General features: G+C 27.5%; 1 protein-coding gene across 1 annotated transcript in view; it reads left to right on the plus strand.

Moving 5' to 3' along the window:
• The first annotated feature begins 1,838 nt into the window (after positions 1–1,838).
• Positions 1,839–26,393, plus strand: part of LOC122503611 (soluble guanylate cyclase 89Da-like) — a 31,573-nt gene continuing 7,018 nt past the window's right edge. The window contains exons 1-4 of the mRNA XM_043614212.1: positions 1,839–2,174; positions 12,949–13,148; positions 13,771–13,964; positions 14,245–14,378. Of these exons, the coding sequence (XP_043470147.1) occupies positions 2,133–2,174; positions 12,949–13,148; positions 13,771–13,964; positions 14,245–14,378 (570 nt within the window). The 5' untranslated portion in view covers positions 1,839–2,132. The remainder of the gene's footprint in view (positions 2,175–12,948; positions 13,149–13,770; positions 13,965–14,244; positions 14,379–26,393) is intronic.

Genomic DNA, 26,393 nt, shown 5'->3' on the forward strand with positions numbered 1-26,393 from the left:
TAAGCTTCTTAAAAAAAGTAAAAACTAAATTTTTCATTTTTCACTATATAATTTAATAGTAATACCTTTTTTGACTTTATAAAAGTTTCATCAAGTATAGAAAAAATCAATTAAGAATGAAAACTTAATTCTTTTGGTTATATAAATTGTTTGATTAAAAATCCAAAATAATATTTATTTAACGTGATTATTTATTATATTATGTTTACAAACTTTATGTCAAATTTAAAAATATTAATTGTATTTTCAATAATACAGTGTTTTAACTCGGTTGTTCAATAATAAAAAATCATTTATAAAGATTTAAGATCTATCTAGAAAAAAAATTATAATTTTTTTTATTGGAATTAAATTGCTCGTAATTTATTATTGTACAAAATTATGGCTATGTGGATTCTAAAATTTAAAAAATTTATATGACTAAAAACAATCCATTTTTTTCATTTTGATATCTGTTATTAGTAAATTACTAAAAAATGTTTACGTTTCATTTTTAAAAATTAGATGGCTGATAAAAAGTTATTGATAGTTTTTTAAAAAATAATAAGGAGAAAGAAGGTGTCAATTTAACTTCTCAAAATTATGAGCCTGTTATTAAAAAACAAATTCTTATGAAAGATCTTATTTCAGTATTATTAACAATTACATTTTATTATGTAAATAAAACTTTCCAATGTAAAATATCGACAAAAAAGCTATTATATTTTCATGTTTTATGTTTAGTTTTATGTTTATAAATCAAAATTAAAAAAAAATTTTGTGAATTCCTATTTTTAGTATTTTTTTCTTTCAATTTTTTGGACAACAACATATATTCACTTAATTTTCTTACTTAAAAAACTAATTTTACTTCATTTTTAATATGCTACTTTTTGCTACTTTTTTTCAATTTAGAGGACACTTTTTTCTTCCAAAATGCTACTTTTTCACACTTTTTTTGACCTGCTACTAGACTTCGAAGCCTGAAATTGACAAAGCTTTCTAAAGAAAAGCTTCCAAGTATTGTAAAGAAAAATTTCGTCAAGTTTATTATGGTGTAAAATTTCCCAAATTTTCTTACAGGAAATTTAACTATTTTTGATAAATTTACGTCATCAATATTATGGAGAATTTTGTTCAGATTTTTTTAAAAATAAAAATACCTAAATTGAACATATTCTAAGGTAAGAGTTGAAACAATTAACGTTGCAGCAATATTTCCAGACAATTTTGTTTTAAGGTGGACATAATTAATGCTGTAAAAATTTTATCCTCCTACTCCCAAATATAACATTGGGCAAAAATTATAACCATAAGGTCATGATTTTTGCCCTTGAGTACTAAACTCTACAGTTATAAATCAATAAAAAATTTTCTAACAAATTCAACTTTTATCAAAAAAAAAAGATAAAGAATTATATGTATTCCGAGAATACTTTATCTCAAATTCTTTTTACCTAAGAGAAAAACGTCTCAAATTGAAAAACTTTATCTCTCACCACTTTTAGGGACTGTTACTATGGTTAAAGAAAGTATTCCATAGAGAGAACAAAAAAATTAACTCCTCTTCTTTTTCTTCTAATCATTTAGACGGTAAATGACCTTATTTTTCGGCTAAGCTTAACAAGTCAATAACCAAACTTTTAATCCCGCGAGAAAGCCTAATGACTTTTCAACTTTTCCGAATGAGAGTTATGGGAATAAAAAAAAGAACTGGCGGCTCTTTTTCTTCTCATTATATTGTATATATATATATATATATGTATAGAAAGTGTGCGCACGCATTGAGCAAGTGGATATATTGTCGCTACCCCTATATGTATTTTACGAAGATACCCGCGCAGTATCACAGAAAGTCAAAGTTTCTTGTGCCGTTGAAGAGTAAGAACTTCCCACTCTTCCTTCCGGTTAAAAGTCGAAGTAGTACGAACTAATACGAACTGTCCGAAACCCATAAGGTTTTCAAGTACAATGGCGCGAAACTTGTTATTCAATTCGCGACAGTTGCGTGAAACAGATGTGTGAAAAATTTTCGGCTCTATTGTTATAACAAAGCGACTTTTTTTACTTCTTTTTTTAATTTTTCAACGAAAATTTTCAAGAAACAAACAAATTTGTTATTTAGATAGAATTGACTTTGAAAGTAAAGGAAGATGTATGGGATGCTTTTGGAGAGTGTTCAGCATTTCGTACAGGTTTGTACGAAAAAAATTCTATTATTTGTTTTATGCTTTTCTTGAATCGATTGTTCAATTTTTCATCATTGCATCTGTAAATTATTCAAAAATATAGTAAGCAAATATTGGTTGTAACAATTTTTTACAATGAATTAAATTTTATAACAAACTTAGAAACAACTGTTTCAGGTTTTGTACATTATAGCAAATAGAAGTATTTTAAAAATGACTAAAAAGTTACTTTTAAGATACTTAATTTTTGCAGTGATATTTATTAATAAACAGGATATTTTCTTTCAAAAATTTACTGCCTCTTTGTTAATTTTTGATTTATTTTAATTTCACTTTGGAAAATAGATAAAAAAACAAAATGCAAAATTAGTACAAATTATTTACAACCAGTGACAAATTTTTTTGAAAAATTTCTCTTTGCTTCATGTCTGATTTTTTATGCTAGTTTTTCGACTTAAAATCCGTGATATATTTTTTAAAAAGTCTTTTTGTTTATAAACATAAAAGGCTAGTTCTTAAAGAAAATATTTTCGCATACTGTTTATATTTTTATGAAAACAAAAAGCCATCTTCAAAAAATATATCACAAAATTTCGAGAGAGAAAAATAAGAAGCATTTGATTTAGTCAGGACAATCAGATATCCCCCTTAAGGCAATTCACTTCTCAGCTGAATGTGCTTTATAACTTTGTTTTTAGTGTTTAATTGGACTTTATTTTATCAACTTTATTAATGTACTTTGCTAATTTAAGAAAACTTTTAATTATTGAAACTTTTCTTCGCATCGATACACTAACTTTCGAAATTCATTTTACATTTTAAACATTTTATATTAAGTTTAATCAAACAGCAAATATTAATAACTACTTGATGTTAATTACATAAAATATATTACAAAAATAGAAAATGTTTTATTTCAAATAAAAAAGTAACAATAGATAAAATAGAATAAATTTATTTTTAAAAATAAATTCTCTTAATTTATTACAACATATATACGTTATAAAATAAAATGAGATACGGCAGGAAAAATATAGTGATTTCCGATTTTTACGTCAATCGAAAAAAGAGGTGAGTCAGAAATAAATTTTTAAAGCTTTCGTGTAGCTTTTTCAGTTTATAAGGATGAAAATTCACGTGGTTGGCGTTAATGGAATACTAAATGAATGTCATAAGATACAAGTCTGTTAAAAATCAATAAAATTTATACATACTACGAAAACATGTATTTATATATTTTTTTTTGGAATGTAAACAATAGAGGAAGAATTTTATTGAAAATTTGTATTTTTCATGCAAAACTTTTATTTTCTCTTCAAAATAAAAATTGGTATTTGTTTTCAAATAAATAAACTGTGTGAGTTATTAAATAATACTGGATATAACAAATAAAAAATATAAATGAAAATACACACATATATAAAATTGAGGTATTCTTGTTATTTTTTTGAATTTCTTTTATTGAAACTAAATTTTTGATAATTAAAAAAAATTGCGTTTCGTTCACATTTTTCAGAGATTATGAAATAATTCTGTTGAACCATAAAAAAATGTTTTTTTGTTTCAAAAATAAAAAATCATCTCAATGTTATGTATAAAGTTAATGTAGTAATATACATTTTATATAGGATATAGTCACTCATTAATTTAATTGACAATTAAATTAGTGGAGGTTCATCACTAATGGTGCAAAACGTAACGAGATGATAGCAATTCTTGTTAAAATTTCATAAAATTTACGATGTATTTTTGGTATCAATTTTTGTTTTTTTATAGGGGGGGGGGGGATTTAAATTTTATCGTCTCTTAATTGCGATAAATTTTTCTCTATACTTTTAATTAAAATTAAACGTCACGACGTCAACGTAGAAAATGAAAAGAGGCAAGCTACTCAAATGCACAAAAGCAATTTATAACATTTCGTCGTATAAAGAGAAAAATAATTGATAAATTTCTAAAATTTGGTTCAAATTATTAATCAATTATTAAAATTAGAATATTATGTTGTATAATTTTAATTACTGAATAGGATTTTATAAAAGAGGATCTAATTTAAAAAAGAAAGTTAAAAAGAATATATCTATTTTGTTCTTTGGTCGAATTTAGTGTTATTTTTCATCGTTATATGGATAAGTTTTTTTATATTAGAAATTAGTGAACTTTGAAAAAAAAATTTGTTAGACTAGAGAAAGCTCGTAACCTTGCCATGTTGAAATTAAAGTTATACATCACTTGAGTTGAGCTTGCATTTCCGCGTGACAGGTCTAAGCGAGATTTAACGTTCTCTTAACCACAACTATTGTACTACATCTCATCTCATTCCACACATAAATTACTCTTATGTTATCACTGCCTTCCTGAGCCACTGAACTTTCCTTGAAAAATGTCATTTATTCTACCAGAAATTAACTTAAAGCATCCTAGAATGAAAACTTAATTAAGCACAGATAAAAGAATTCTTTGAGAATTTTAAGAAATTAAAATTTTTTTCCTAGAAACATTGAAAAAAGTAGAGAGAACATTTTTTCTCCAGTATTTCAAGTGAACATTCTTTCTTGTAATTGTCGTGCAATAGATGTAATTAAAAACTCAAAACAATAAATTCTTCATTTAGAAGAAAATTTTCTCTTCTAAAATAAGTCACTGGAAATTTTTAAATAATTAAAACTAAGAAGATTTCTATTCTTTTTAGAACTACAAATATTTTAATGCACGTAACATCCTAAAATTAATATTTTATATCGTCTGTATATATTCTGTGACTCAAGTCTAATGGATTTCTTATTATTTATTTATGAATTTTTGAAGAAACTGATATCAACATTTGCATAATGCAGTATAATGATATGTCTTTCAACAAAGAGTATGTTTGAAAACTTATGTATTTAAATTAAAATGCAAATTCATAAATCTTCAGAAAAAACCTTTTTAAATAAATTTCTTTCCATTTATTCTTCTTTTACTATTTAAGTCCATGATGGATTTTACGAATGTTTTAGAAAATTTCATAAATTTTTCGATAAAATTTACAAAATGCTTTAAAAACATTTACCAGATACCAGAAATATTGTAAATTTTACAAAAATTTTTTGTATAAATTATGGGTACATTTTTTATCAAAAATTTTATTCTTACATAAATTATATCTTCATGTTCATGTTATAACACTCGCTTGGGTCATTTACCTTTCGAAATCTATTAAATAAATTAAATGCTAAAATTTAATTTTGTCCACTATAGAAGAAAATTTAATGTTCTTTTCAAAAAAATTCTAAAAGAAAAAGAGAATACGGAAATAGCGGATGAACTGTACGGAAACGGAAATTACTGACAAAGAAAATCGAAATCGAGTGACATAATAAAGAATCTCATGGGGGCCATTTTTCTGTATTACAATCCCTCTATTACTTTTACATGGAAATACTATACGTGAAATCTCTAATTTATTTCTTATCGAGAATGTTGAAAAAAAAAATTTCTTATCATGAATTTTTGTTATTTTTGGTACATCATTTAGTAAAAAAGAAAAACAATTTATCGATTATATACATATTATAAACATGCTGTCATCAGATAAATAAAAATAAACTACGTTAAATTTATGAATTTTTTAGAGAAGCAATTTATCTTTTTTGTCTTTGAAAAATTATGTATGACTTTCATTTTTATCTTGCTATTAAATTTTATCACTTCAACCCCAACAACTTTATTGTCCGGAAGGAAGAATTTTTACGTGTTCAAAATTTTTATTATTCTACTCAATGATTAAGTAAAATTTCATGCAGGAGAATTTGTAACAATTTGATTAAATTTTGTTGATAATTTACTAATTATACTTGTCAGTGAAATTAAAAAAAAATTTCTATTTTTAACAATATTCTAATTATCAATAATAAACAGAACTGGAAATAAAATTAATTATTACCATTAATAAATTCTGATATGGCATCGAGGAGATAATCTGGATTTTGTAAATTAAAATTAAAATTTAAACAAGACTATACATATTTATTTGAGAATTTCAATTATACTAATTAAACGGAAGTATTTGCACATAATGCACACATATTCACCAGAAAGGATTTAATAAGAATAAAATTTCAAATAATTGTCACGTACTTATTGTTTTAATGCAAGTCAAAATATAATTTAAAATCAATCATGTCGATTTGAAATGCAATATCGACAACCTTAAGGACGGTCATAAACAAACACTCTCACATATACTTAATAAAATCACAAATTGAAATTTACCATCAGTTAAATATAAAATTGAAAATATTTATTCCACTGCACGTAAATTAAATTAATTTAATTTTTTTTTAGAAAAATATATTATTTCAAAGGAAAGAAATATTGCCATTTTACCTTATTTCAACTGATTTTTATTGAATATAAGTGAATAATAGACACAAAAGAATACATCAAAAGAAAGAAAAAAATAATACCGAATCTCACATTAGACAATTGAATTTTCTGACAAGAATATTTCTCTCTGGGGAAATCTCTAAATATATGTAAATATATGATTTTTCTATTTTTATCCCTAGTTACCGCTCCTAATAAATTAAAAAAATCAATGCTCAAAATGTCAATTCAATTATTTTAACATATTTCATATTTTCCTCTCAAAGAAAACCCAAAAAAATAAATGATTTATGCAGCGCTTTCTAATTATTGCTGCAGTAATAAATTTATTTTGTTAAATTAAGAATTAACTGACAAATGAAAAGTTGAAATTACAGAAAATAAAATTTATTTTTAGTCGTAATATAAATAAAATTAACCCATAGGGAGAATTGAACCTAGAACCCTTGCAGTTGCAGTTCAAAGCACTAACAACTAAGCTACGTCGCTTCTAAAATAATAAATTTAATTTTCTCATTATTCTAATGAAAGTCAATCTAAAACTAGAGTATTAGAGTTTTAGTATTTTAGTGTAATTATAAATAACGATATTAATACAAAAATTATTATTTTACACTAATCACTATATTAAAAATAATTTTATTAGCCCATGTGAAAAAGTTCCCTGGAACTTTTCACTTGGGATTATATAACAAAATGTACAAAAATAAAACAAATTAATTAATATCAGAATTTAAGAATCTCGATTTGAGACAGAAAATAATGCTTTTTATCTTTTGAGAAAATTAGAATCGATCTATTATTTGCGCCTTGAAAATAAGGGATCTGAAAAGAGAATAATGTTGATTTCCCTCTAGCGTGTCTTTTCTGTTTCAAATGAAAATCTATATATACATAATATATATTTCTTCCACAAAGTGTCTATTTCAATAAATGAATTTTCACGACCAGCTCACAATATTGTCTGTGTACCCAGTTTTTAATCGCTCCTCTGCCAATTAAGTGAACCATTAGTTTTCGTGACTATAGACTAATTATGCAACAAACTTTAAGGAAGATCAGTCCATTGTCTCAATCTTCTAATTTAACATGAATAATTAATTATCTTTATTGTATCTCCCTATTTATTATACTTATTCAAGAAAATGGAATTAAAAGCAGGGGACTATTTCCTTTATAAGTGAATAAAAAAATAAAGTTGTCGCTGTATAAAATTAGTTTTCAGAAATTATTTGATGTATATTCAAATTTTATTCATAAATATAATATTCATGAATAATTTATTTTTTTAAATAATTTATTGGTGCGAATAATTTTGATTTATTTGTTTAATTCAGTCAATTATTGCGTGGAATGGAAAAATTTTATCGAATTAAAGAAATTTACAAATAGAAACATCTATTATTTAATTATATTTATATATAAAATGGAAAGATATTTTATTTTATTTGTCACTTTTATGATGACTTTCTCTCGTGACTAATATTTTTTTTTTTTGAAAAGGTTTATTTCCCTGAAAATTTGAAGAATGTTGCCGGAAATAACTGTGATGCTCTTAAAAAGCGTAGAACCGAAAATGGAATTCCCCTGTCTAATCCGTCATATATACACAGACACATATAGCCTGAGGAACATAACCGAATATATATCCCTGCAGAATATTATCTGACGGTACAGTGGGAATTTTTATCAAAAAAGATGCAAGGAAGTAGAATAATTCTGTTCAGATCATTTATTTTATGTATTTACCAATAGCCTATTAAATTCAAAAGGATTTAAATGACAAGAAAATCCACAAGAATGTCCATAAAAGAATTCTATAAAATTTATCGCATAAATTGAAGGCGTACGGGAAAAAAAAATTCGAGTGAAATATGAATCAGATTTTTTCGACAAAAATATAAATGAACAATTTAGTTTATCTGTGAGAAGAATTTAATTCTTTTGTACAATTATCAGAATTATTTCCAATTTCGAATCTATACTAATGTTGATTTCATGTAAATTAAAAAAGTAAAAAAAATCTTAGAAACTTGAAAAGCTGATACATATTAACGTTTGCATTATAAAATGAAATGAGATTTGGACTATTTTAACTGAGCCAATATGCAATTACAATAAACAAAAAATTGTCTAAATTCCCATTTTCGAATAAAAATTTTTTTTGCAACGCTTTTAAAACTAAATGTACCGCAGATCAATATTCGATTCACAAATGAAAGCTGAATTCTTTAGAAAAACCACATTCCAATATTCTCTAAAATAATAATCTATAATCCAACTTCCGATTTAAATTTCAATTATAAAACAATCTAAAATACACTTATTTTTTATTTTATTTATAAGCGAAGAAAGAAATGTTTCAATTGTATATATTTTAATGAAAAACGTTTTCGAAAAGAAAAAAGTACTAGAAGAAAAATATAATTGAATTAAGTTATTCAATTTAATATATATCTATCAATATGGTGGATGAAAATATTGAAAAGCTCAGTTATAAAGATAACTTGTATTATTTTTCATGACAACTCTGCATTGGAAATAAAATAGAGTATAATTTTACGACATGTCCGGAAATTAAAAACGTCCTGTCTAACCATTTTCTAATAAATCGACTTTCAATCAGTAACCTCAAAACAACATTGGTAGTCATTTTCAATAGCTTAAAACTATTTCTTAAATTTTTTTTGTCCTTTATATTGGATCAGATATTTAGAATTTTTAAGTATTGACGTTGGATTCGTAATCAGCGACCTTAAAAATTCACGAGTAACAAGTTTGAAGATAGTTTGAGTAATTTTTAATTTTTTTCGTTCGCCATATGGGACCATTCAAGTATTACGTAAGCATTAAAGGGGGAGGGGGGGTCTAGCTATTGCTTATTTCCATTAGAAAAAATGGCGCTAATGCATATAAAAAATCTTACGATGGGGGAGGGGGGGGTCTAAAAACCTGAAAAATATGCTTACGTAATACTTGAATGGCCCCTATTGGATCCGCCATTTTGAATTTTAAAAACTAATATCAGATTCGTAATCAGCGACCCTAAAAACCCCCCGAGTAACAAGTTTCAAGACAGTCCGAGTAATTTTTAATTTTTTTCGTCCGCCATATTGGATCCGCCATTTTGAATTTTTAAAAACTAATATCAGCGACCCTAAAAATCCACGAGTAACAAGTTTGAAGATAGTTTGAGTAATTTTTAATTTTTTTCGACCGCCATTTTGAATTTTAAAAACTAATATCAGATTCGTAATCAGCGACCCTAAAAACCTCCGAGTAACAAGTTTCAAGACAGTCCGAGTAATTTTTAATTTTTTTCGTCCGCCATATTGGATCCGCCATTTTGAATTTTTAAAAACTAATATCAGATTCGTAATCAGCTATCCCTAAAACCCTTAAGCAACAAGTTTCAAGACAGTCCGAATAATTTCAATTTTTGTCCGACTTAATATAGTACCTACCTAATTTAGACTTACTCTGTAAGAGAATATTTTATGTAACCTCATTATATTTTAAAATGTTACAACCTTATTGTTGACAAAACTTGGTAAAAAGTTTAGTTTGGCATATCTTTATAAATATATTTAAAAGGTAGAATTATTTTTATTCCTTTTCTAAATTATGAAAAAAAATCGATAAGTACAAATAATATCTAAACATTATTTTATTCAATAAGAGAAATAACAATGGTTCTTAAATACAAAAATTTATGTAACCTGAGGCTTTTATGGCGAGGGTTCACTAATATAAGAACAAATAATAGACCACCCGTAGGGGACCCTTGCAACAATATTGGCTCCCACATTTGTGACTTTTAGGTCATGTGATTGCCCCAATGTTAATTTGTTGAGGAATTTTCTCAAAAAGAAATGAATGGATTAAGCAGGAATTTTGTGAGTATATAAAGGTGCATAGTTATCTGTAAAATTCGATACTTTGTAGAATTAATTAACATAGTCCTTTAATTTAAATCAATGATAAGTAGGTCAATAATTCCAATAACCGACATAGCATATTTTGACACAAGTTTGCTCCATGCTTTTCGAAGGTAACAAATTTTCTCTATATGAAAAATTTGCCACCAACTTTCTATGTTAACTTGCTGAAAATTGTACTTGTCCCTTTTTTTTAATTCCAATTTTTAAAAATTAGAAATTGTCTCAAGAACAGACTGGCGTTCATCAAAATCGTTCTGATTATTCCAGATTGAAAAATAATAAACGTATTCTTTTAATTGTATTGGTTTTAAGACTTTGGCTTAAATTCAGTTATTAGAAAATATTTGGAATATTAAATAAAACCCATTACAATGTAAAAGGCAATAATAAATTTCACTTCTGAAATGGAGTGCCTTAATCCTTTAAAGATTTGTTGTTTAACTGATGCCTGACTTTATTTGCCTATAAAGTTTGCTCAGAACGTTAGCGATCTTCGTTGATCTCCTTGGTGTCTATGTCAATAGGAAATAAATCTAAAGACCAGTACTCAAACGCTAGTGGCAGTTTCAGAACTAGGATTGAACTCCGTAATCTACCCTATGCAGTAAGAAGCTACGAATATGTAGCAATGCTGTGACGTAGATCTGAGGTAATCCGATAAAGTGGATCAAGTCAAATAATTACATCCTTACTGAACACTAATGCGTTGTTGCCCTCCTGAATCATTGAACTAGCTATGAATTTTAACATTAAGTGCTTGACGATTTAAAACACTGGGCGATTTACCCGAAGAATTATACTTGCAGCTTTAGTCTATATTAAAGAGAAGAATTGACTTCATATTAAACTAACTGTTAGCCCATAACAGATATTATAAAATGTGTTTGCGCTTTAACGAGTTTACTCAACAGCATTCGTACCTAAAGTTGGCCTGACTCCAAAAAAATACTCAGGTCGAAACCCATTTTATCTAGCTACCATTTGTTCGAAATAAGATGATCCATTCAATGACTTTTTCTTCTCCAGAAGTTTAAAATCTCTTCCACCAACAAGCTGCTGGTCAATTCTGGGGAGAAAAATGCTTTACCCCAGTTTTGTGGTTTACTTGAGCAAAATATTAAAAAAGTTTTCAAAATTTATTTAACACTACATATATACAATTAAAATTCGAGACATCGGTAATAATTAACCACATGAACTCTTTTTCAAATTGGGAAACCAAATATAATTCTATTGCATTTAAAACAGATTTTTCTAACAGTGTAGGTATCTATTTGTTTAATTATCTTCAATTCTTTTTAAAAGGAAAAACAAGAGTAAAAATATTTCCATAACACCGTGCATGTCTTTATTGGACATCAAAATAATGTACAAACATATGTTTAAAATTAGAGATAATAAAATTTTACTAAGAAAGAAATCATGGACAAAAATATAGTCCCTTTTTACAAACATGACTACAGTAACTCTTATATATACCTATACATTTTTCTATTTGTTTACCGTTTGAATTTGAAATCCATTTTGGCTTTAGTAAATATTGTGAGTAATCTGGATCAGAGAAAAAGAATTCAATTCCTTATATATATTTATATACACTTCTCCTTATATAGATTTTTAGAACTATTTCTTCGTACAGTACATATTTAATGAAGAATAGAGAACATAATAAATTGAAATAATATTAATTTTAATTAGTTTAAAAATTCGTTAATCAAATTAAACCGAATATAGAAGTCTTTGAAAGGGAAAAGACAATATTTCTTTTTGTTAGTCACTTTTAAATAAAAGTAACCTGCCATTCTCTTTCAAGAGTTTCATTAATTTACACACTCCTCTCTGAATAATTTAATTTTAAGTACCTTACTTCATGCAGTATCAGCACAGGGGCGAAGAGTAATTTCATTATAACGCTGAAAGCCTATCTTGATGAGGGGAATATCCATTATTTTCTTCATTTATGTGATTTTTATTTGATACATTTTGTAGATAATGTCGTTACCAAAAATTATCTTCCAAAAATAATTATTTTTATTTCTAATTAAATGTATTCTAAAAAGCTATTCATTATTTATTCATCATTACCTACAAACTAAAATCGAATTTATAAACTATTAAAAAATGTAATGAATGATGGTATTAACCTCTTCGCAGTCCAGTTAAAAATTGCTTGTGTTCATGCTTGTGGTCCAAAAACAGTCCGAAAAAAAGTTTACAAAAAATATTATTTCATCATATGTAAGGTTTTTGAGATCGCTGAATTCGAATTTGAGGTCAGTTTTTTAAAATTCAAAATGGCGGATTCAATGTGGAGACCTAATTTTTTAAAAAGAGTCTTACCATAGGAGCAATTTGCCAATTTTTTTTATTACCTATAAATAAAAATAAGTACAACTACAAAAAAGTAAATAAAATAAAAGTTAGATTTTCGTTTGATAATTCTTGTCACATTGATGAAATACGTTTTTCAGCTGGAATACGGAGAGGAGTTATGGCTGCAAATGTTAGAAAAAGCGGGAGTGAAGCACACAGTATTCAACACACGACAAATCTATCCCGACGATTTAATGACAAAATTGGCTGCTGCCCTCGCAGATCACATTGGAGAGAGTATCAATAGTGTCATGGAATTTTTCGGAAAATGTTTCGTTCGATTTTTCAGTAATCTTGGGTAAGGAAATATAGTTAATATCACTTTCTTAAAAACTAACAAAGAAATTAAATATACCTATGTCATTATTTTAATTAAAAAATTATAATGATGAATGACTGAAACGTTTTTAAAAACAATTCTCATAAAGAATTGTTACAAAAAATGAAAACACAAACAAATCAAAATGAGAAAAGGGAAAAATAATTTTTAAAGAAAATTCATCACAAAAAACAATTGAATCGAAATTGTTGTAATCCACTTTGAAGGCAACTTTAACTGAATATTCTCCATTCTATTTACCTCATACCCTAAAGCGTCCCTTGAAACACGAGCCTGTAGAAGTAAAGAGGAATACTAAACTTACGAGAATTTCATTGTCTCAAGAGAGAGAAAAAAAGCTTGATGCTTTAAAATGAGCTTTTGAAAAAATTGGAATACTGGCATAGAAACAGTTGCTGTTTAATTTCACTCGGGATAAAAAAATGAAAGATAAAACAATCCAAATGAAAACATATAATAATTTATATAATTCTGTCTATTTATAAATCTAAAGCATAATTGAAGTGCGAAAGATTATTTTTTAATTGCAAATAAATAATTTTAATAATTAAATTTTATTCGCTTATTCCAATTTTATTAGATACGACTGCACAATAAAAGCAACTGGACGTTATTTTTGTGATTTTTTGGGAAGTGTCGACAACATTCACATGCAAATGCGATTTACATATCCGAAAATGAAATCTCCCTCTATGTATATAACTCATGTGGATCCTCATGGAGTGATTTTAGTTTATCGAAGCACAAGACAGGGGTTTACGCATTACTTTATGGGTGAGAATTTTACAATTGTAATTTTCTTTTGCATTTCGATACAGAAATAATATTTTGACTCACTTGCTGAATATAGTATTTATATTTTAACAGTTTATAAACAAAAAAAATGTTATTTTAAGTGTCATAAAATTACATTGCAATTCTTTACTAAAGAGGTACTAAAAAAAATAGTGAATAATAATAGTTCTGAAAAAATAATAAAAATTATTCGATTATTAAGTTAAATAATTTGTACTCTTGTAAACTTTTGGAAAAGTATTTTTTTACGTGTTCTTAGGTCAACTGTATCAAATAGCTAAAGAACTTTACGAAACAAGTTTAGATATTAGAGTCCTCGAAACTTCAACCAACATCCCAGGTAGTAGAAGTGTGAAAGTTACTTTTCGCATAGATTTCGATAACAGAGAATATGTAAGTACCAGTGAAAAAAGTTTTTTTTTAATAATAAATACAATATAATAGATATTAGCGAAAAAAATATTTTTGAAAGTTATGATATAATTTTAAAAAATTCTTCATTCTTATAAAATTTTAATTATTTGTAATTAATGGAACACGTCAATATTCCTTAAAAATTATAAGTTTGAATATCCGGTGCATAACTGTTTCAAACATCTTTTTACACAAAAACTATAGTTATTACAAAGACATAAAATACAAAGATTTATTTTAAATTTCTCATATATCTAATACAGACATTAATATTGGTTTCTTCTGAATTTAATAAAATAAAAACTTTATCTAACTCGTATAAGAAGATAAGTGGTAAAATTAAAGAAAGAAAAGTGACTCGGAGTGATCGTTGACTTCAATATTTAATTCATTTGTCAACCGAGTGATAAATTCGTTTATATTATTTAAAGAAAGAAATTACACAGAAGTTTTTCCTAATTAAATTTTTAGATTTATATAAAAGATATATGGGCAATTCCACGCAAGATTTACCTATGACCTTGAGAATTCGGTTAAACATATTTTTTTCTCAATCTGTATAGAAAAAAAAGAAATACGTGTTTTTTTATTTTTGTTTATTCGCCCAAATTGTCGAGTTATGAATTTTCGAAATTTTGGATTTGTAACTGTAGACATATTTTCAGTAGCTTATAAGTCTGAAAATATTGAGTTTAGAAAAAACTTGTCAAGGAATGAAAGTTTTAGTTTTCTTTCAACTTTTAAGAAATGTAAAAAAAATTATTTTTTTAAATTTTTTATTAAAAAAAAAATTTTTTTTTATAAACAAATTAATTTTCTTTAACTTTGGACACTTTTTTTTTTTTTTTTAATTTATTTATACCTTATAATATACAGAAGATTTTCCAAAAAGTTTTGGAGTGGGCCGACGCGTTTAATGAGTTGTACAAAATTTTCAAAAATCACGTGCAAGGTGCTCGCGTTCTACGAAACGCCTCACAATGGAATTTTTTTTACAATTTACTTCTCAAAAAATGTCTACAGACTAAAATTTTTAATCGATTCGAGTGTTTTTTGTTTTAAATAAAAGGAGAACAATTTCTGAAGATATCTCTCCATGCAAACCTAAGAATCTTCAATTGTTTATAATTTTTTTTAAAAACAAAAAGTTAACAAATTAATTGTGTAGTAATAATTATCTAATTTATCTAAACTGTTATAAACAATATTAGTTAACAAATAGTTAACTTTGGTTCCTCTCCATAAAAAAACTTTGTTCTTTCATATTCATATTGTACTTTAGGTTCATTTAATGAATACATCTCCCTTTCGTTAAAAAACAATTTTTAATTGTTATAAACAATAATAGTTAACAAATAATGAACTTTGGTTCCTCTGCACCAAAAAGAATTTTTTTTATAGTTTTCATTGAAGTTTATTACAAAGAATGTTTGTGTCAAAATAAAACAATAAACATTTTAATGTAAAATATATATTAATTGCATTTATTTTATTTTAATTAATTTTTTTATTTTAATTTTCAAAAACACAAGGAAAGAAAAAAAACATTTAATACAAATTTATATAAATTAAATTGTTTATAGTTATTGAACAAACTATTTCATACGTTCACTATTTTTTAACATATATTCTTTGTAATAAACTTCAATGAAAACCAGGAAAAAAATTCTTTTTGGTGCAGAGGAACCAAAGTTCATTATTTGTTAACTATTATTGTTTATAACAATTAAAAATTGTTTCTTAACGAAAGGGAGATGTATTCATTAAATGAACCTAAAGTACAATATGAATATGGAAGAACAAAGTTTTTTTATGGAGAGGAACCAAAGTTAACTATTTGTTAACTAATATTGTTTATAACAGTTTAGATAAATTATTTTATGTTTTACTATTTATTTGGTGGTCGTATATTATATTAATTGAATCTGATTTAGGACATGTGTAGTAGCAAAATAAGAAAATAATCTTTCATTTTTAAAGGAAACTACACAATTAATTTGTTAACTTTTTGTTTTTAAAAAAAATTATAAACAATTGAAGATTCTTAGGTTTGCATGGAGAGATATCTTCAGAAATTGTTCTCCTTTTATTTAAAACAAAAAACACTCGAATCGATTAAAAATTTTAGTCTGTAGACATTTTTTGAGAAGTAAATTGTAAAAAAATTCCATTGATTATAAAAAAAAAATTTTTTTTTACATTTCTTAAAAGTTGAAAGAAAACTAAAACTTTCATTGCTTGACAAGTTTTCTTTAAACTCAATATTTTCAGACTTATAAGCTACTGAAAATATGTCTACAGTTACAAATCCAAAATTTCGAAAATTCATAACTCGAAAATTTGGGCGATTAAACAAAAATAAAAAAACACGTATTTCTTTTTTTTCCATATAGATTGAGAAAAAAATATGTTTAACCGAATTCTCAAGGTCATAGGTAAATCTTGCGTGGAATTGCCCATATATTTATTACACTGCAAAAACAAGTGTCTCATTTTGAGACGTTTTGTCCCATATTTGAAACACATAAGATGTCTTAGTCCACATATTTGAAACAGATATGTGTCTCATTTTAAGACGTTTCAAAGTGTCTTACACATTTAGCAATGCATTTTGAGATACGAAATGTGTTTTGAGTATCCGTCTCACACTAAGAAGACGTTTTACGTGTCTTATACGCATTGAGTTACCTTTAATGTCTTAAAATGAGACATGAGATAAAATTAAATGTCTCAATATAAATCAGATTTTGTATCTCAATGGTTTAAACACTTAAAGCAAATCATTTTAAGACACGAGTGAGATACAAGTTTTTGCAGTGATAGATATCATACAAAGAAGATCTCAGACTAGCACATGAAATATCATTTGCAAGCATTAAAAAATTATTTATTAATCAAAAGTTATTGATATATCATCAGGGTTGCCACAAGCCAGGAAAATCAGGGAGTTCAGGGAAAAGTAAGGGATTTTTATCAAAAGTACTGGAAAAAATTAAATGTATAGAATTCATAACAAAATTCTGAAGTTTTGTGTCTTTTTCTTTCTCATATAAAATTACCAGGAATTCTAAAAAAAACCTTCAATTTTTTCTATTTCTGACAATAATTTATTTTAAATAACTTAATTCTATTGAAGAACTGCCATAAAGTTATTACTTATAAATCATTTAACACTGAGAAAACATACTTAATTCAAATAGAAAAATAATTTTAAGTGATTTTGTTTAATTGAAATTAGTTTGTAAGCTTAATTCCAATATGTAACCTGGACAGTGAAAAGGGACCTTACGTGCGAAAACAAGTTTTCGAGAAAACAGCAGTTAAAATTTAACTTAGAAAAACCCTTGTAACTTTTTTAAATATTAATATTTTTTAATCAAGTTAGGCTTATTTTCTTCACCGTGGATCACAGTATCAAAATAAAAAACATACAAGTAATGGAAAGTTTTTTTTTAATAATTGTTTATATAAATTAATAACAAACTCCCCAAACATAGAAAAAATAATCTAAGTTTTCTAAAGAGCTAAAATAAGTATAAATAAGTGACACATGTTTGTAAGGGTTTTCGAGGCCGCTGATTACGAATATGATGTTAAATTGACAATTTGACAGTTGACAGCTGTCAACTTCTCTAAAAAGTGATCGTTTTTTGTAAAAAAGACAGTAATAAGGTTTTTGAGGCCGCTGATTACGAATACGATATCAAATTTGAATTTTAACTGTTGAAAGTTGTCAAAGAAACTGTCAACTTTTCTAAATAATAAAAAATTATCGTCTTCGTCATTTTAATTTGTATAATAACAAAAAATTAGTTTTTTCGTATTTTTGGGGTTGGGACAAGTCACACCCAGAAAGTCTCCCCCGGACAAGTCCTCCCAAGACAAGTCTCCACGGAGACATAACTCCCCATGGGACAAGTCTTCCCATGGACAGCTCCTCCCAGAGGACAAGTCTTCCCAGGGACATCACTCCCCAAATGTAAATATTAAAAGTAAATAATGCCATGGGTGGACAAGCCTCCCCGGGACATCTCTCCCCAGTAAAAATTATTAATTAAAACGGTGGCACATTTAGGACAAGTCTCCCCGGGACTTCTCTCCCCAGTAAAAATTATTTATTTAAACGGTGACAAATTCAGGACAAGTCTCCCCGGGACATCACTCCCCTGTGAAAAATTGTTTATTAAAACAGTGACAAATTCAGGACAAGTCTCCCCGGGACATCTCTCCCCAGTTAAAAATTGTTTATTAAAACAGCGACAAATTCAGGACAAGTCTCCACGGGACTTCTCTCCCCAGTAAAAATTATTTATTTAAACGGTGACAAATTCAGGACAAGTCTCCCCGGGACATCTCTCTCCAGTAAAAATTATTTATTTAAACGGTGGCACATTCAGGACAAGTCTCCCCGGGACATCTCTCCCCAGTGAAAATTTTTTATTAAGGGGGAAGTCTACTGTGACAAAGGAAAAAATAGGTTGATTTTTGCGGATTTTTTTTCTAACAAAATACGACTTCGACATTAAATTAAATTAAACCGTCCTATATTATATATTCAAGTATTTGTAAAAAACATTTTAAGTCGAAATATTCAAAATTGCCGTCGTGGCACTCCTTTAAGCGCAATTTCGCTTCCTTCAAGCCAAAAAAAAAAATGGTTGTCATGTATATAGTATCGAATCTCGTCCTGACAAAGGATTTTGACAATAAAAAATTTTGTCGCCGAAAAAAAGAATTCTTGAAATTTTTTCAATTTTTGTTTTACATTTGATTTTATTATTGTTTATATCAATTAACCCATTAACGCCTGAAACCTCAGAATATTTTCAAAATTCAAAATGGCGGATACAATATGTCAAACAAATTTTTTTTTATTTACTCGATTCGTTTGAATTTTGTTACTCAGGGGCAGGGACCGTCACGGAATCAAAACAAAAGTAAAAAATACTTTTGTTTTGATTTGGATATGGGTATCAGAATCAAAATTCCACTCTATTTAGTTATGATTCCAATATCAAAATCAAAATTCCACTCTATTTCGTTTTAGTTTTAATATCAAAATTAAAATTCCACTCTATTTCGTTTTGGTTCCAATATAAAAATAAAAATTCTATTCTATTTAGTTTTGATTCCAATATCAAAATTCTTTTTTGTTTTAATTTTGATAAAATACTACTGCGCATGTATAAGTCTCATTGAACCTAAATTTTGTTGCAAATGTCAAATATATCAAAAGATAATATCGTTTCTACATACGAAATCTGAAGTAGAATTCGAATCGACTTCTGTTTCTATAAAAAAACTGAATTGCAGTATTACAGTATCAGAATCAAAATAGGAAGTAAATTTTGTTTCGTTACAGTATCAGAATCAAAATAGGAAGTGAATTTTGTTTCGTTACCGAATCAAAATCAAAATACATTAATAATTTCGTTTTGTTTTGGAATATCGTAACGAAATAAAAGTTTGATTTCCGTGACGGTCCCTGCTCAGAGGTTTTTGGGGTCACAGATTATGAATTTGCAATTGGATTTTCAAAATTCAAAATGGCGGATCCAATATGTCAGACAAAAATTATTTAAATTTATTAGATTCGCTTGAAACTTGTTTCTCAGGGGTTTTTGAGGTCGCTGATTATGAATCTGCATTTGGGTTTTCAAAACACAAAATGGCGAATCCAATATGGCAGACAAAAATTATTTAAATTTACTAGATTCGATTGAAACTTGTTTCACAGGGGTTTTTGAGGTCGCTGATTATGAATCTGCAATTTTTTTCTGATAAATTTAAAATTTGAGCACGGAATCTTGTAAAGCGACTCCGAAAACATAAAGAAACACTTCAGTTACTTGCAGGGAGTATTTTCAGTATATGAAATTAAATCTTTAATTAAACACAAATTTTCAGAGGTTTCATGGGTTAATGGGTTAAATAAAAAAAGATATCGACAAAATCCTTCGTCAGACGAGAGTCAATACTATGTAGATGACAACCATATTTTGTTTTTTTGGTTTAGATCACCCAGACGTGAGGTTTCATGTACACCGTTTGTGCACCTAAAAAAGGACGAAATTGCGCTTGAAGGAGTGCCGCCACGGCAATTTTGAATATTTAGACTTAAAATTTTTTGTATCCCACATGCACAAAAATGGCGCTTTTAGATAGCTGACGACAGGGAGTAAAGTCACTTATTTGTTCGACCATATGAAAATGGCGTCCATTTTCTCCCATGTGCAAAAATAACAGTTGACCCCATGCGTTATTTTTACCCAAGGGAGAAAACGGCCGCCATTTTCATATAAGTCGAACAAGTGAATGACTTTTACTCCCTGTCGTCTGCTGTCTGAAATCGCCACTTTCGTGCATTAAGAATAAAAAATATCGTAAGTAACATGGGAATAAAGGCAGCCAATTTGTTTACGATGATTTTTGTGACACGAGTTTTTTACAAATACTTGAATATATAATATAGGACAGTTTAATTTAATTTAATGTCGAAGTCGTATTTTGGTACCAAAAAAATTCCGCAAAAATCGGCCTATTCTTTCCCTTATCACAGTAGACTTTCCCCTTAATCCTGAATGTGCCACCGTTTTAATAAGTAATTTTTACTAGGAAGAGATGTCCCGGGAAGACTTGTCCTGGGGAGACTTGTCCTGAATTTGTCACTGTTCTAATAAACAATTTTTCACTGGGGAGAGATGTCCCGGGAGACTTGTCCTGAATGTGCCACCGTTTAAATAAATAATTTTCACTGGGGAGAGATGTCCCGGGAGACTTGTCCTGAATTTGTCACTGTTTTAATAAACATTTTTTAACTGTGGAGACTTGTCCTGAATATGACACTGTTTTAATGAATATTGTTTATTGGGGAGTGATGTCCCTGGGAGACTTGTCCTGAATTTGTCACTGTTTTAGTAAACAATTTTTTACTGGGGAGAGATGTCCCGGGGAGACTTGTCCTGTGGAGACTTGTCCCGAATTTTACACTGTTTTAATAAACATTTTTTAACTTGGGAGTGATGTCCCAGGGAGACTTGTCCTGGGGAGACTTGTCCTGAATGTGCCACCGTTTAAATAAATAATTTTTACTGGGGAGAGATGTCCCGGGGAGACTTGTCCACCCATGGCATTATTTACTTTTAATATTTACATTTGGGGAGAGATGTCCCTGGGAAGACTTGTCCTCTGGGAGGAGCTGTCCATTGGAAGACTTGTCCCATGGGGAGACACTTTGAGCCCTTCTTTATTTTCTTTATTCATAAGTGACATTGAAGAATACTTTATTAAATATGGTGCCCGCGGCCTGTCCATAAATTCGCGCTCAGAATTATTACTGCTGGCATATGCCGATGATTTTGTTATTTTGGCGGATACAGTTAGAGATATGCAAAATAAAATTAATATTTTAAATAAATATTGTAACGAAAATTTAATGACTGTAAATTGCTCTAAATCAAAAGTCGTCATTTTTCAAAAGGGTGGCAAAAGAAAACACCCCTCTTTTTTCTTAGGAATGGAACAAATTGAAATAGTTAAAGAATATAAATATTTAGGAGTATTTTTTTCTAATTCTGGAGTGTTTCTAAAAGCCTGTAAAAGCTCAGTATCATCGGCTAAAGTGGCGACAGGTAGAGTCCTTGATGTTTTGGCTGGGTCCTGGTTACGCGAAGGATAGACTTCTCGATAGCATTATAATTTCAACCCTGCTGTATGACTCTGAGGTTTGGGGCTTGCGTTATGTGGAGGAGTTAGAAAAAGTACAAAATAATTATTTTAAAAGAATCCTACAACTCCCACCGTACGCCCCGAATTACGCAGTCAGAATAGAGACAGGGAGGAATCCAGTAAGCTGTTTTCTTTTTAAAAGACTTCTCTCTTGGCTGGTTAAGCTGTTGTCGATGCCCGACGATCGCTTCCCAAAAATTTGTTTTGTTCGGTTCAAGGAATTATCTGAATTATCAATGTGTAATATTAAAGGGCCTAGCGGAGTAAGCATGCAAAATCTGCCCCTGCTCAAAAAAATTTGAAATTCTTGTTACATGTTGGCAACATTAAGATAAAATTTTTCACCAAATATTTTTTCAAAAAATGTATTTTTGTAAGAGTTATGGAGGGGAAAGGAAAAATCAAAAATTCGTTTTTTCTCGAAAACCACTGGATCGATTTTAATGAAATTTATATGTGTTTTATAAATTAATAAGAGGAATTTAAAAAAAAAATTCAAAAAATTTTGCCCGAAAAAAACCCCAAAAGAAATTTTTGGTCTTATTTTGGAGATACTACTTTGGAATTTGTACAGAAAATTCTCCTAAATGTGTTCTTTTAAGAAATATTTTTGTCGATTTTTTGAATTGGGTACCACATAGTTAAAAAAATTAAAATCCTAGGTGGCGCATCATTCCGGCTGAAGCACAATGTATCCAGTAACTGATTATTTTTAAATTTCCTTGAAATTTAGTAATTATGCGTTTCTGGGGTCACTCAGTACGAATGTAATATTAAATTTTCAAAATTCAAAATGACTTGGTACATTGTGCTTCAGCCGGAATGATGCGCCACCTAGGATTTTAATTTTTTTAACTATGTGGTGCCCAATTAAAAAAATCGACAAAAATATTTCTTAAAAGTTCACATTTAGGAGAATTTTCTGTAAAAATTCCAAAGTAGTATCTCTAAAATAAGACCAAAAAATTTTTTTTTGGGGTTTTTTTCAGTCAAAATTATTTGAAATTTTTTTTTAAATTCCTCTTATGAATTTATAAAATACATATAAATTTCATTAAAATCGATCCAGTGGTTTTCGAGAAAAAACAAATTTTTGATTTTTCTTTCCCCCTCCATAACTCTTACAAAAATACATTTTTTGAAAAAATATTTGGTGAAAAATTTTATCTTAATGTTGTCAACATGTAACAAGAATTTCAAAGTTTTTTGAGCGGGGGCAGATTTTGCATGCTTACTCCGCTAGGCCCTTTAATTGGATCAAACTAGTAGAAGATTTTTTTAAACAAATCAACCGAATAAACGAATGGAAGAATCTGACCTTGACCTCGATAGAGATAAATAGCGAGACCTGGTTGCGAGAGTTTGAGATGTCCAAACGAATCGCAGATCGAGAAAGACTTTTAATTTCGTCCCGCCTGCAGATCTATCCAAGCTTCAAACAGGAAACTGAAAGAGCCCCTTATCTTGATAAAAAAATTCAAATCAATTATACACAACTGATTGCTCAACTTCGTTTCTTTATGTTCGAGAACTATAGAATTATCTTCCAAGGAAAAATTGCCAAATTTGGTAATAAAAACTGCGAGTGTTGCAACTTGCTCGTCCTAGAGGACTTTTTTCACTTCTTAGCAATTTGTCCAGCCTATGCTGAAATTAGATTAAAATATTTTAGAAGTCAACAGGCTATAGAGAAACCTGGTGAGTTTTGGACGGATCTGCTGGCATCGGAAGATGTTCAGAAGCTAAAGAGCGTTTATAATTTTGTTGTAGAGATACTTAAAGTTCGTTCCCAAAACCAGACAGAATAATTTAATTTTAAAAAAGAAAAAAAAATTTGTTTTCATATAATTATAAGTTAAGAAAATGTATTAAATAAGTTGAAACTACTTTTGTATAAATTCTTTGAATTTTAAGACAAAATAAATTCTATTCTATTCTATTCTAATTATGTTTAATTCAAACATATTTTCTGTTTTATTTCAACAAAAATTATATTTAAAATTTTTCTGTTTGATTCAAACTTAAAAGTTGATTATAATTATAAATAATTTAAAATCAACCATAACTTATGTTTGAATTAAATATATTATTTCTTTAAATGAACCAAAAAATATGTTTCAATTAAACTTAAATATGTTTGACTGTATTGCAAAGATATTTTAAATTTGATTTAAACAAAATATGCTTGATTCAAATAAATCGTTTTCTCAGTAAATGAAGAATCTTGATGAAAAATTTGAATTTTAATTCTGTTAAAATTAGTTTTAATTTTAAAAACTTTAACGCAATTCTTTAAAAGAATTCAACGATCTTAATAAATATCAAAATTAATTCCAGAAATTTAATTATTTTCAAAAATTTTTTAAAAAATTTTCGTCAATATTTCAATTATCTTTATAAATATCAAAATTCTTCTCTAAAATTCAATTATATTCAGAAATTTTAATAAAATTTATTGCAAAATTTAATTATTTTCATAAATAACAATATTCATCACAAGAATTCAATTATTTTCAAAAGCAATAAAATTTAATTATTTTCAAAAAATTTAATAAAAGGGTCAAACCATTTTATTTCGCCTAATGTATTTTTGACCTTTATAAAAAATTTCAATACTTCGGGAAAATATTCTTACATGTTTTGGGATTACGAAATGCACAATGATTTGTAAAAAATAATTTCATTTCATATAAAAAAAGATATTATAAATTGAGAGTACATGAAAAAAGGTTACATTGACAGGCATTACAAAATATTTAAAAAAAGGAGTAATCTCTTTAAGAAATATAAAAAAAGCGATTGCTATTTATTTTTAAAGACTTAATTTGTGATTTGAACTTGATAAAAGTATCAAATAATTGATAATAAACTGTAAAATATGTTATTTAAGTTTCTGTATGAAATGTCAAAAATCGATCATATTTAACAATTTTTTTTGACAAAGTAATTTAATTTTCGTAAATCAGAATTATTTAAATAATAAGTATTTTAAATACACTTTATTATTATTTAAATACTTTTTTGATTATCAACTGAGAAATATAAAAAAATTTACCTTAAAAATGAACCATTCTTCATTTTATCGGGATTTTGAATGTTTGTAACTTCGTTGGAGAAAACCCGATTTATGCCAAATTTTTGGAGCATGTTGATTGAAACAATATCAACGGCGAATTAGAGAAATCGATGATTGAAAATATTGCTTCGCACGGTCCGACTCTTTTTGTAATATCTCGGCAACCCGTTAATATTTTTTGCTGTTCTTGGTCTCTATTTAAAGCTTAGGTTACAAGGAATAGTCTGCGAAAGTAACAATTTTTTTCATCAACTTTTCTAAATTTTGACAGGAGTCAAAGTCGGGGTAAGAATTCCGAAAAAAATAGAATTATTTTTTTGTCTTCATAACATGATATCTCGCTTCCTATTTATGCAATACAACTTAAAATAGTGTCATTTCATTGGAAATTTAATAAGCTTTTCAATGCAATTTAAAAAAAGCATCTAGCTTCATTTTTAACGGAGTTATCACTCTTTCTGTGCGGTTTTTTTAATAGCTCGAGATGTTAGCGTTCGCACAATTTCCACCGGTAGACATATATTTAATTAAAGAATTTCCGAAAAATCAAAATTTTTTGAAAATTGAATTGTAAACAAATGGATTTGAAAATTCTCAAAGAACTTTATTAAAAATTATTAATAATAATTGATTTTAAGAAGAATTTTATTTAAAAATTGTAGAATATAATAATTGAATTGTAATGATGAAAATGATTTTGAAAAAGTTACTGTAACAATATTCTTATAATATAAAATAATGATTTTGTCACTCGGTTATAAGTTGTTGAATTTAAAAAAGGTTTGAATTTGAATTCTTGAACATTTTAATTCCCATGGAAAAATAATAATGAAAGAATTAAAGAAATTCGTAAATAAATGTAATAAAACATTTTTTTGATTAGAGAGTGGGGCAAGACGGGGTAACGGGTAAGACGGGGTACCAGCCTTATTTAACAAACGAATTAACCAATCGCGATTATATTTTACATAATACTGCACCGAGACGATAGTTTCTTGTTTACAAAACCTAAAAGCCATGAGAACAAATCTTTTATCTGTTTTACTAAAAAAACTGTTTTTGACGATTTTCTTGTCATTTTTTCACTTTTTTTAGGAGGTGTTTATTACCTAATAATAACCGTTAATGAACTGTATAAATTTTTTTCTAACTGTCAAGGGTTACAGAAGAAGGGAAGCATATGTTTTTTT

This window comes from Leptopilina heterotoma, unplaced genomic scaffold (genome assembly GCF_015476425.1).
Source record: "Leptopilina heterotoma isolate Lh14 unplaced genomic scaffold, ASM1547642v1 Lhet_11, whole genome shotgun sequence".
NCBI lineage: Eukaryota > Metazoa > Arthropoda > Insecta > Hymenoptera > Figitidae > Leptopilina > Leptopilina heterotoma.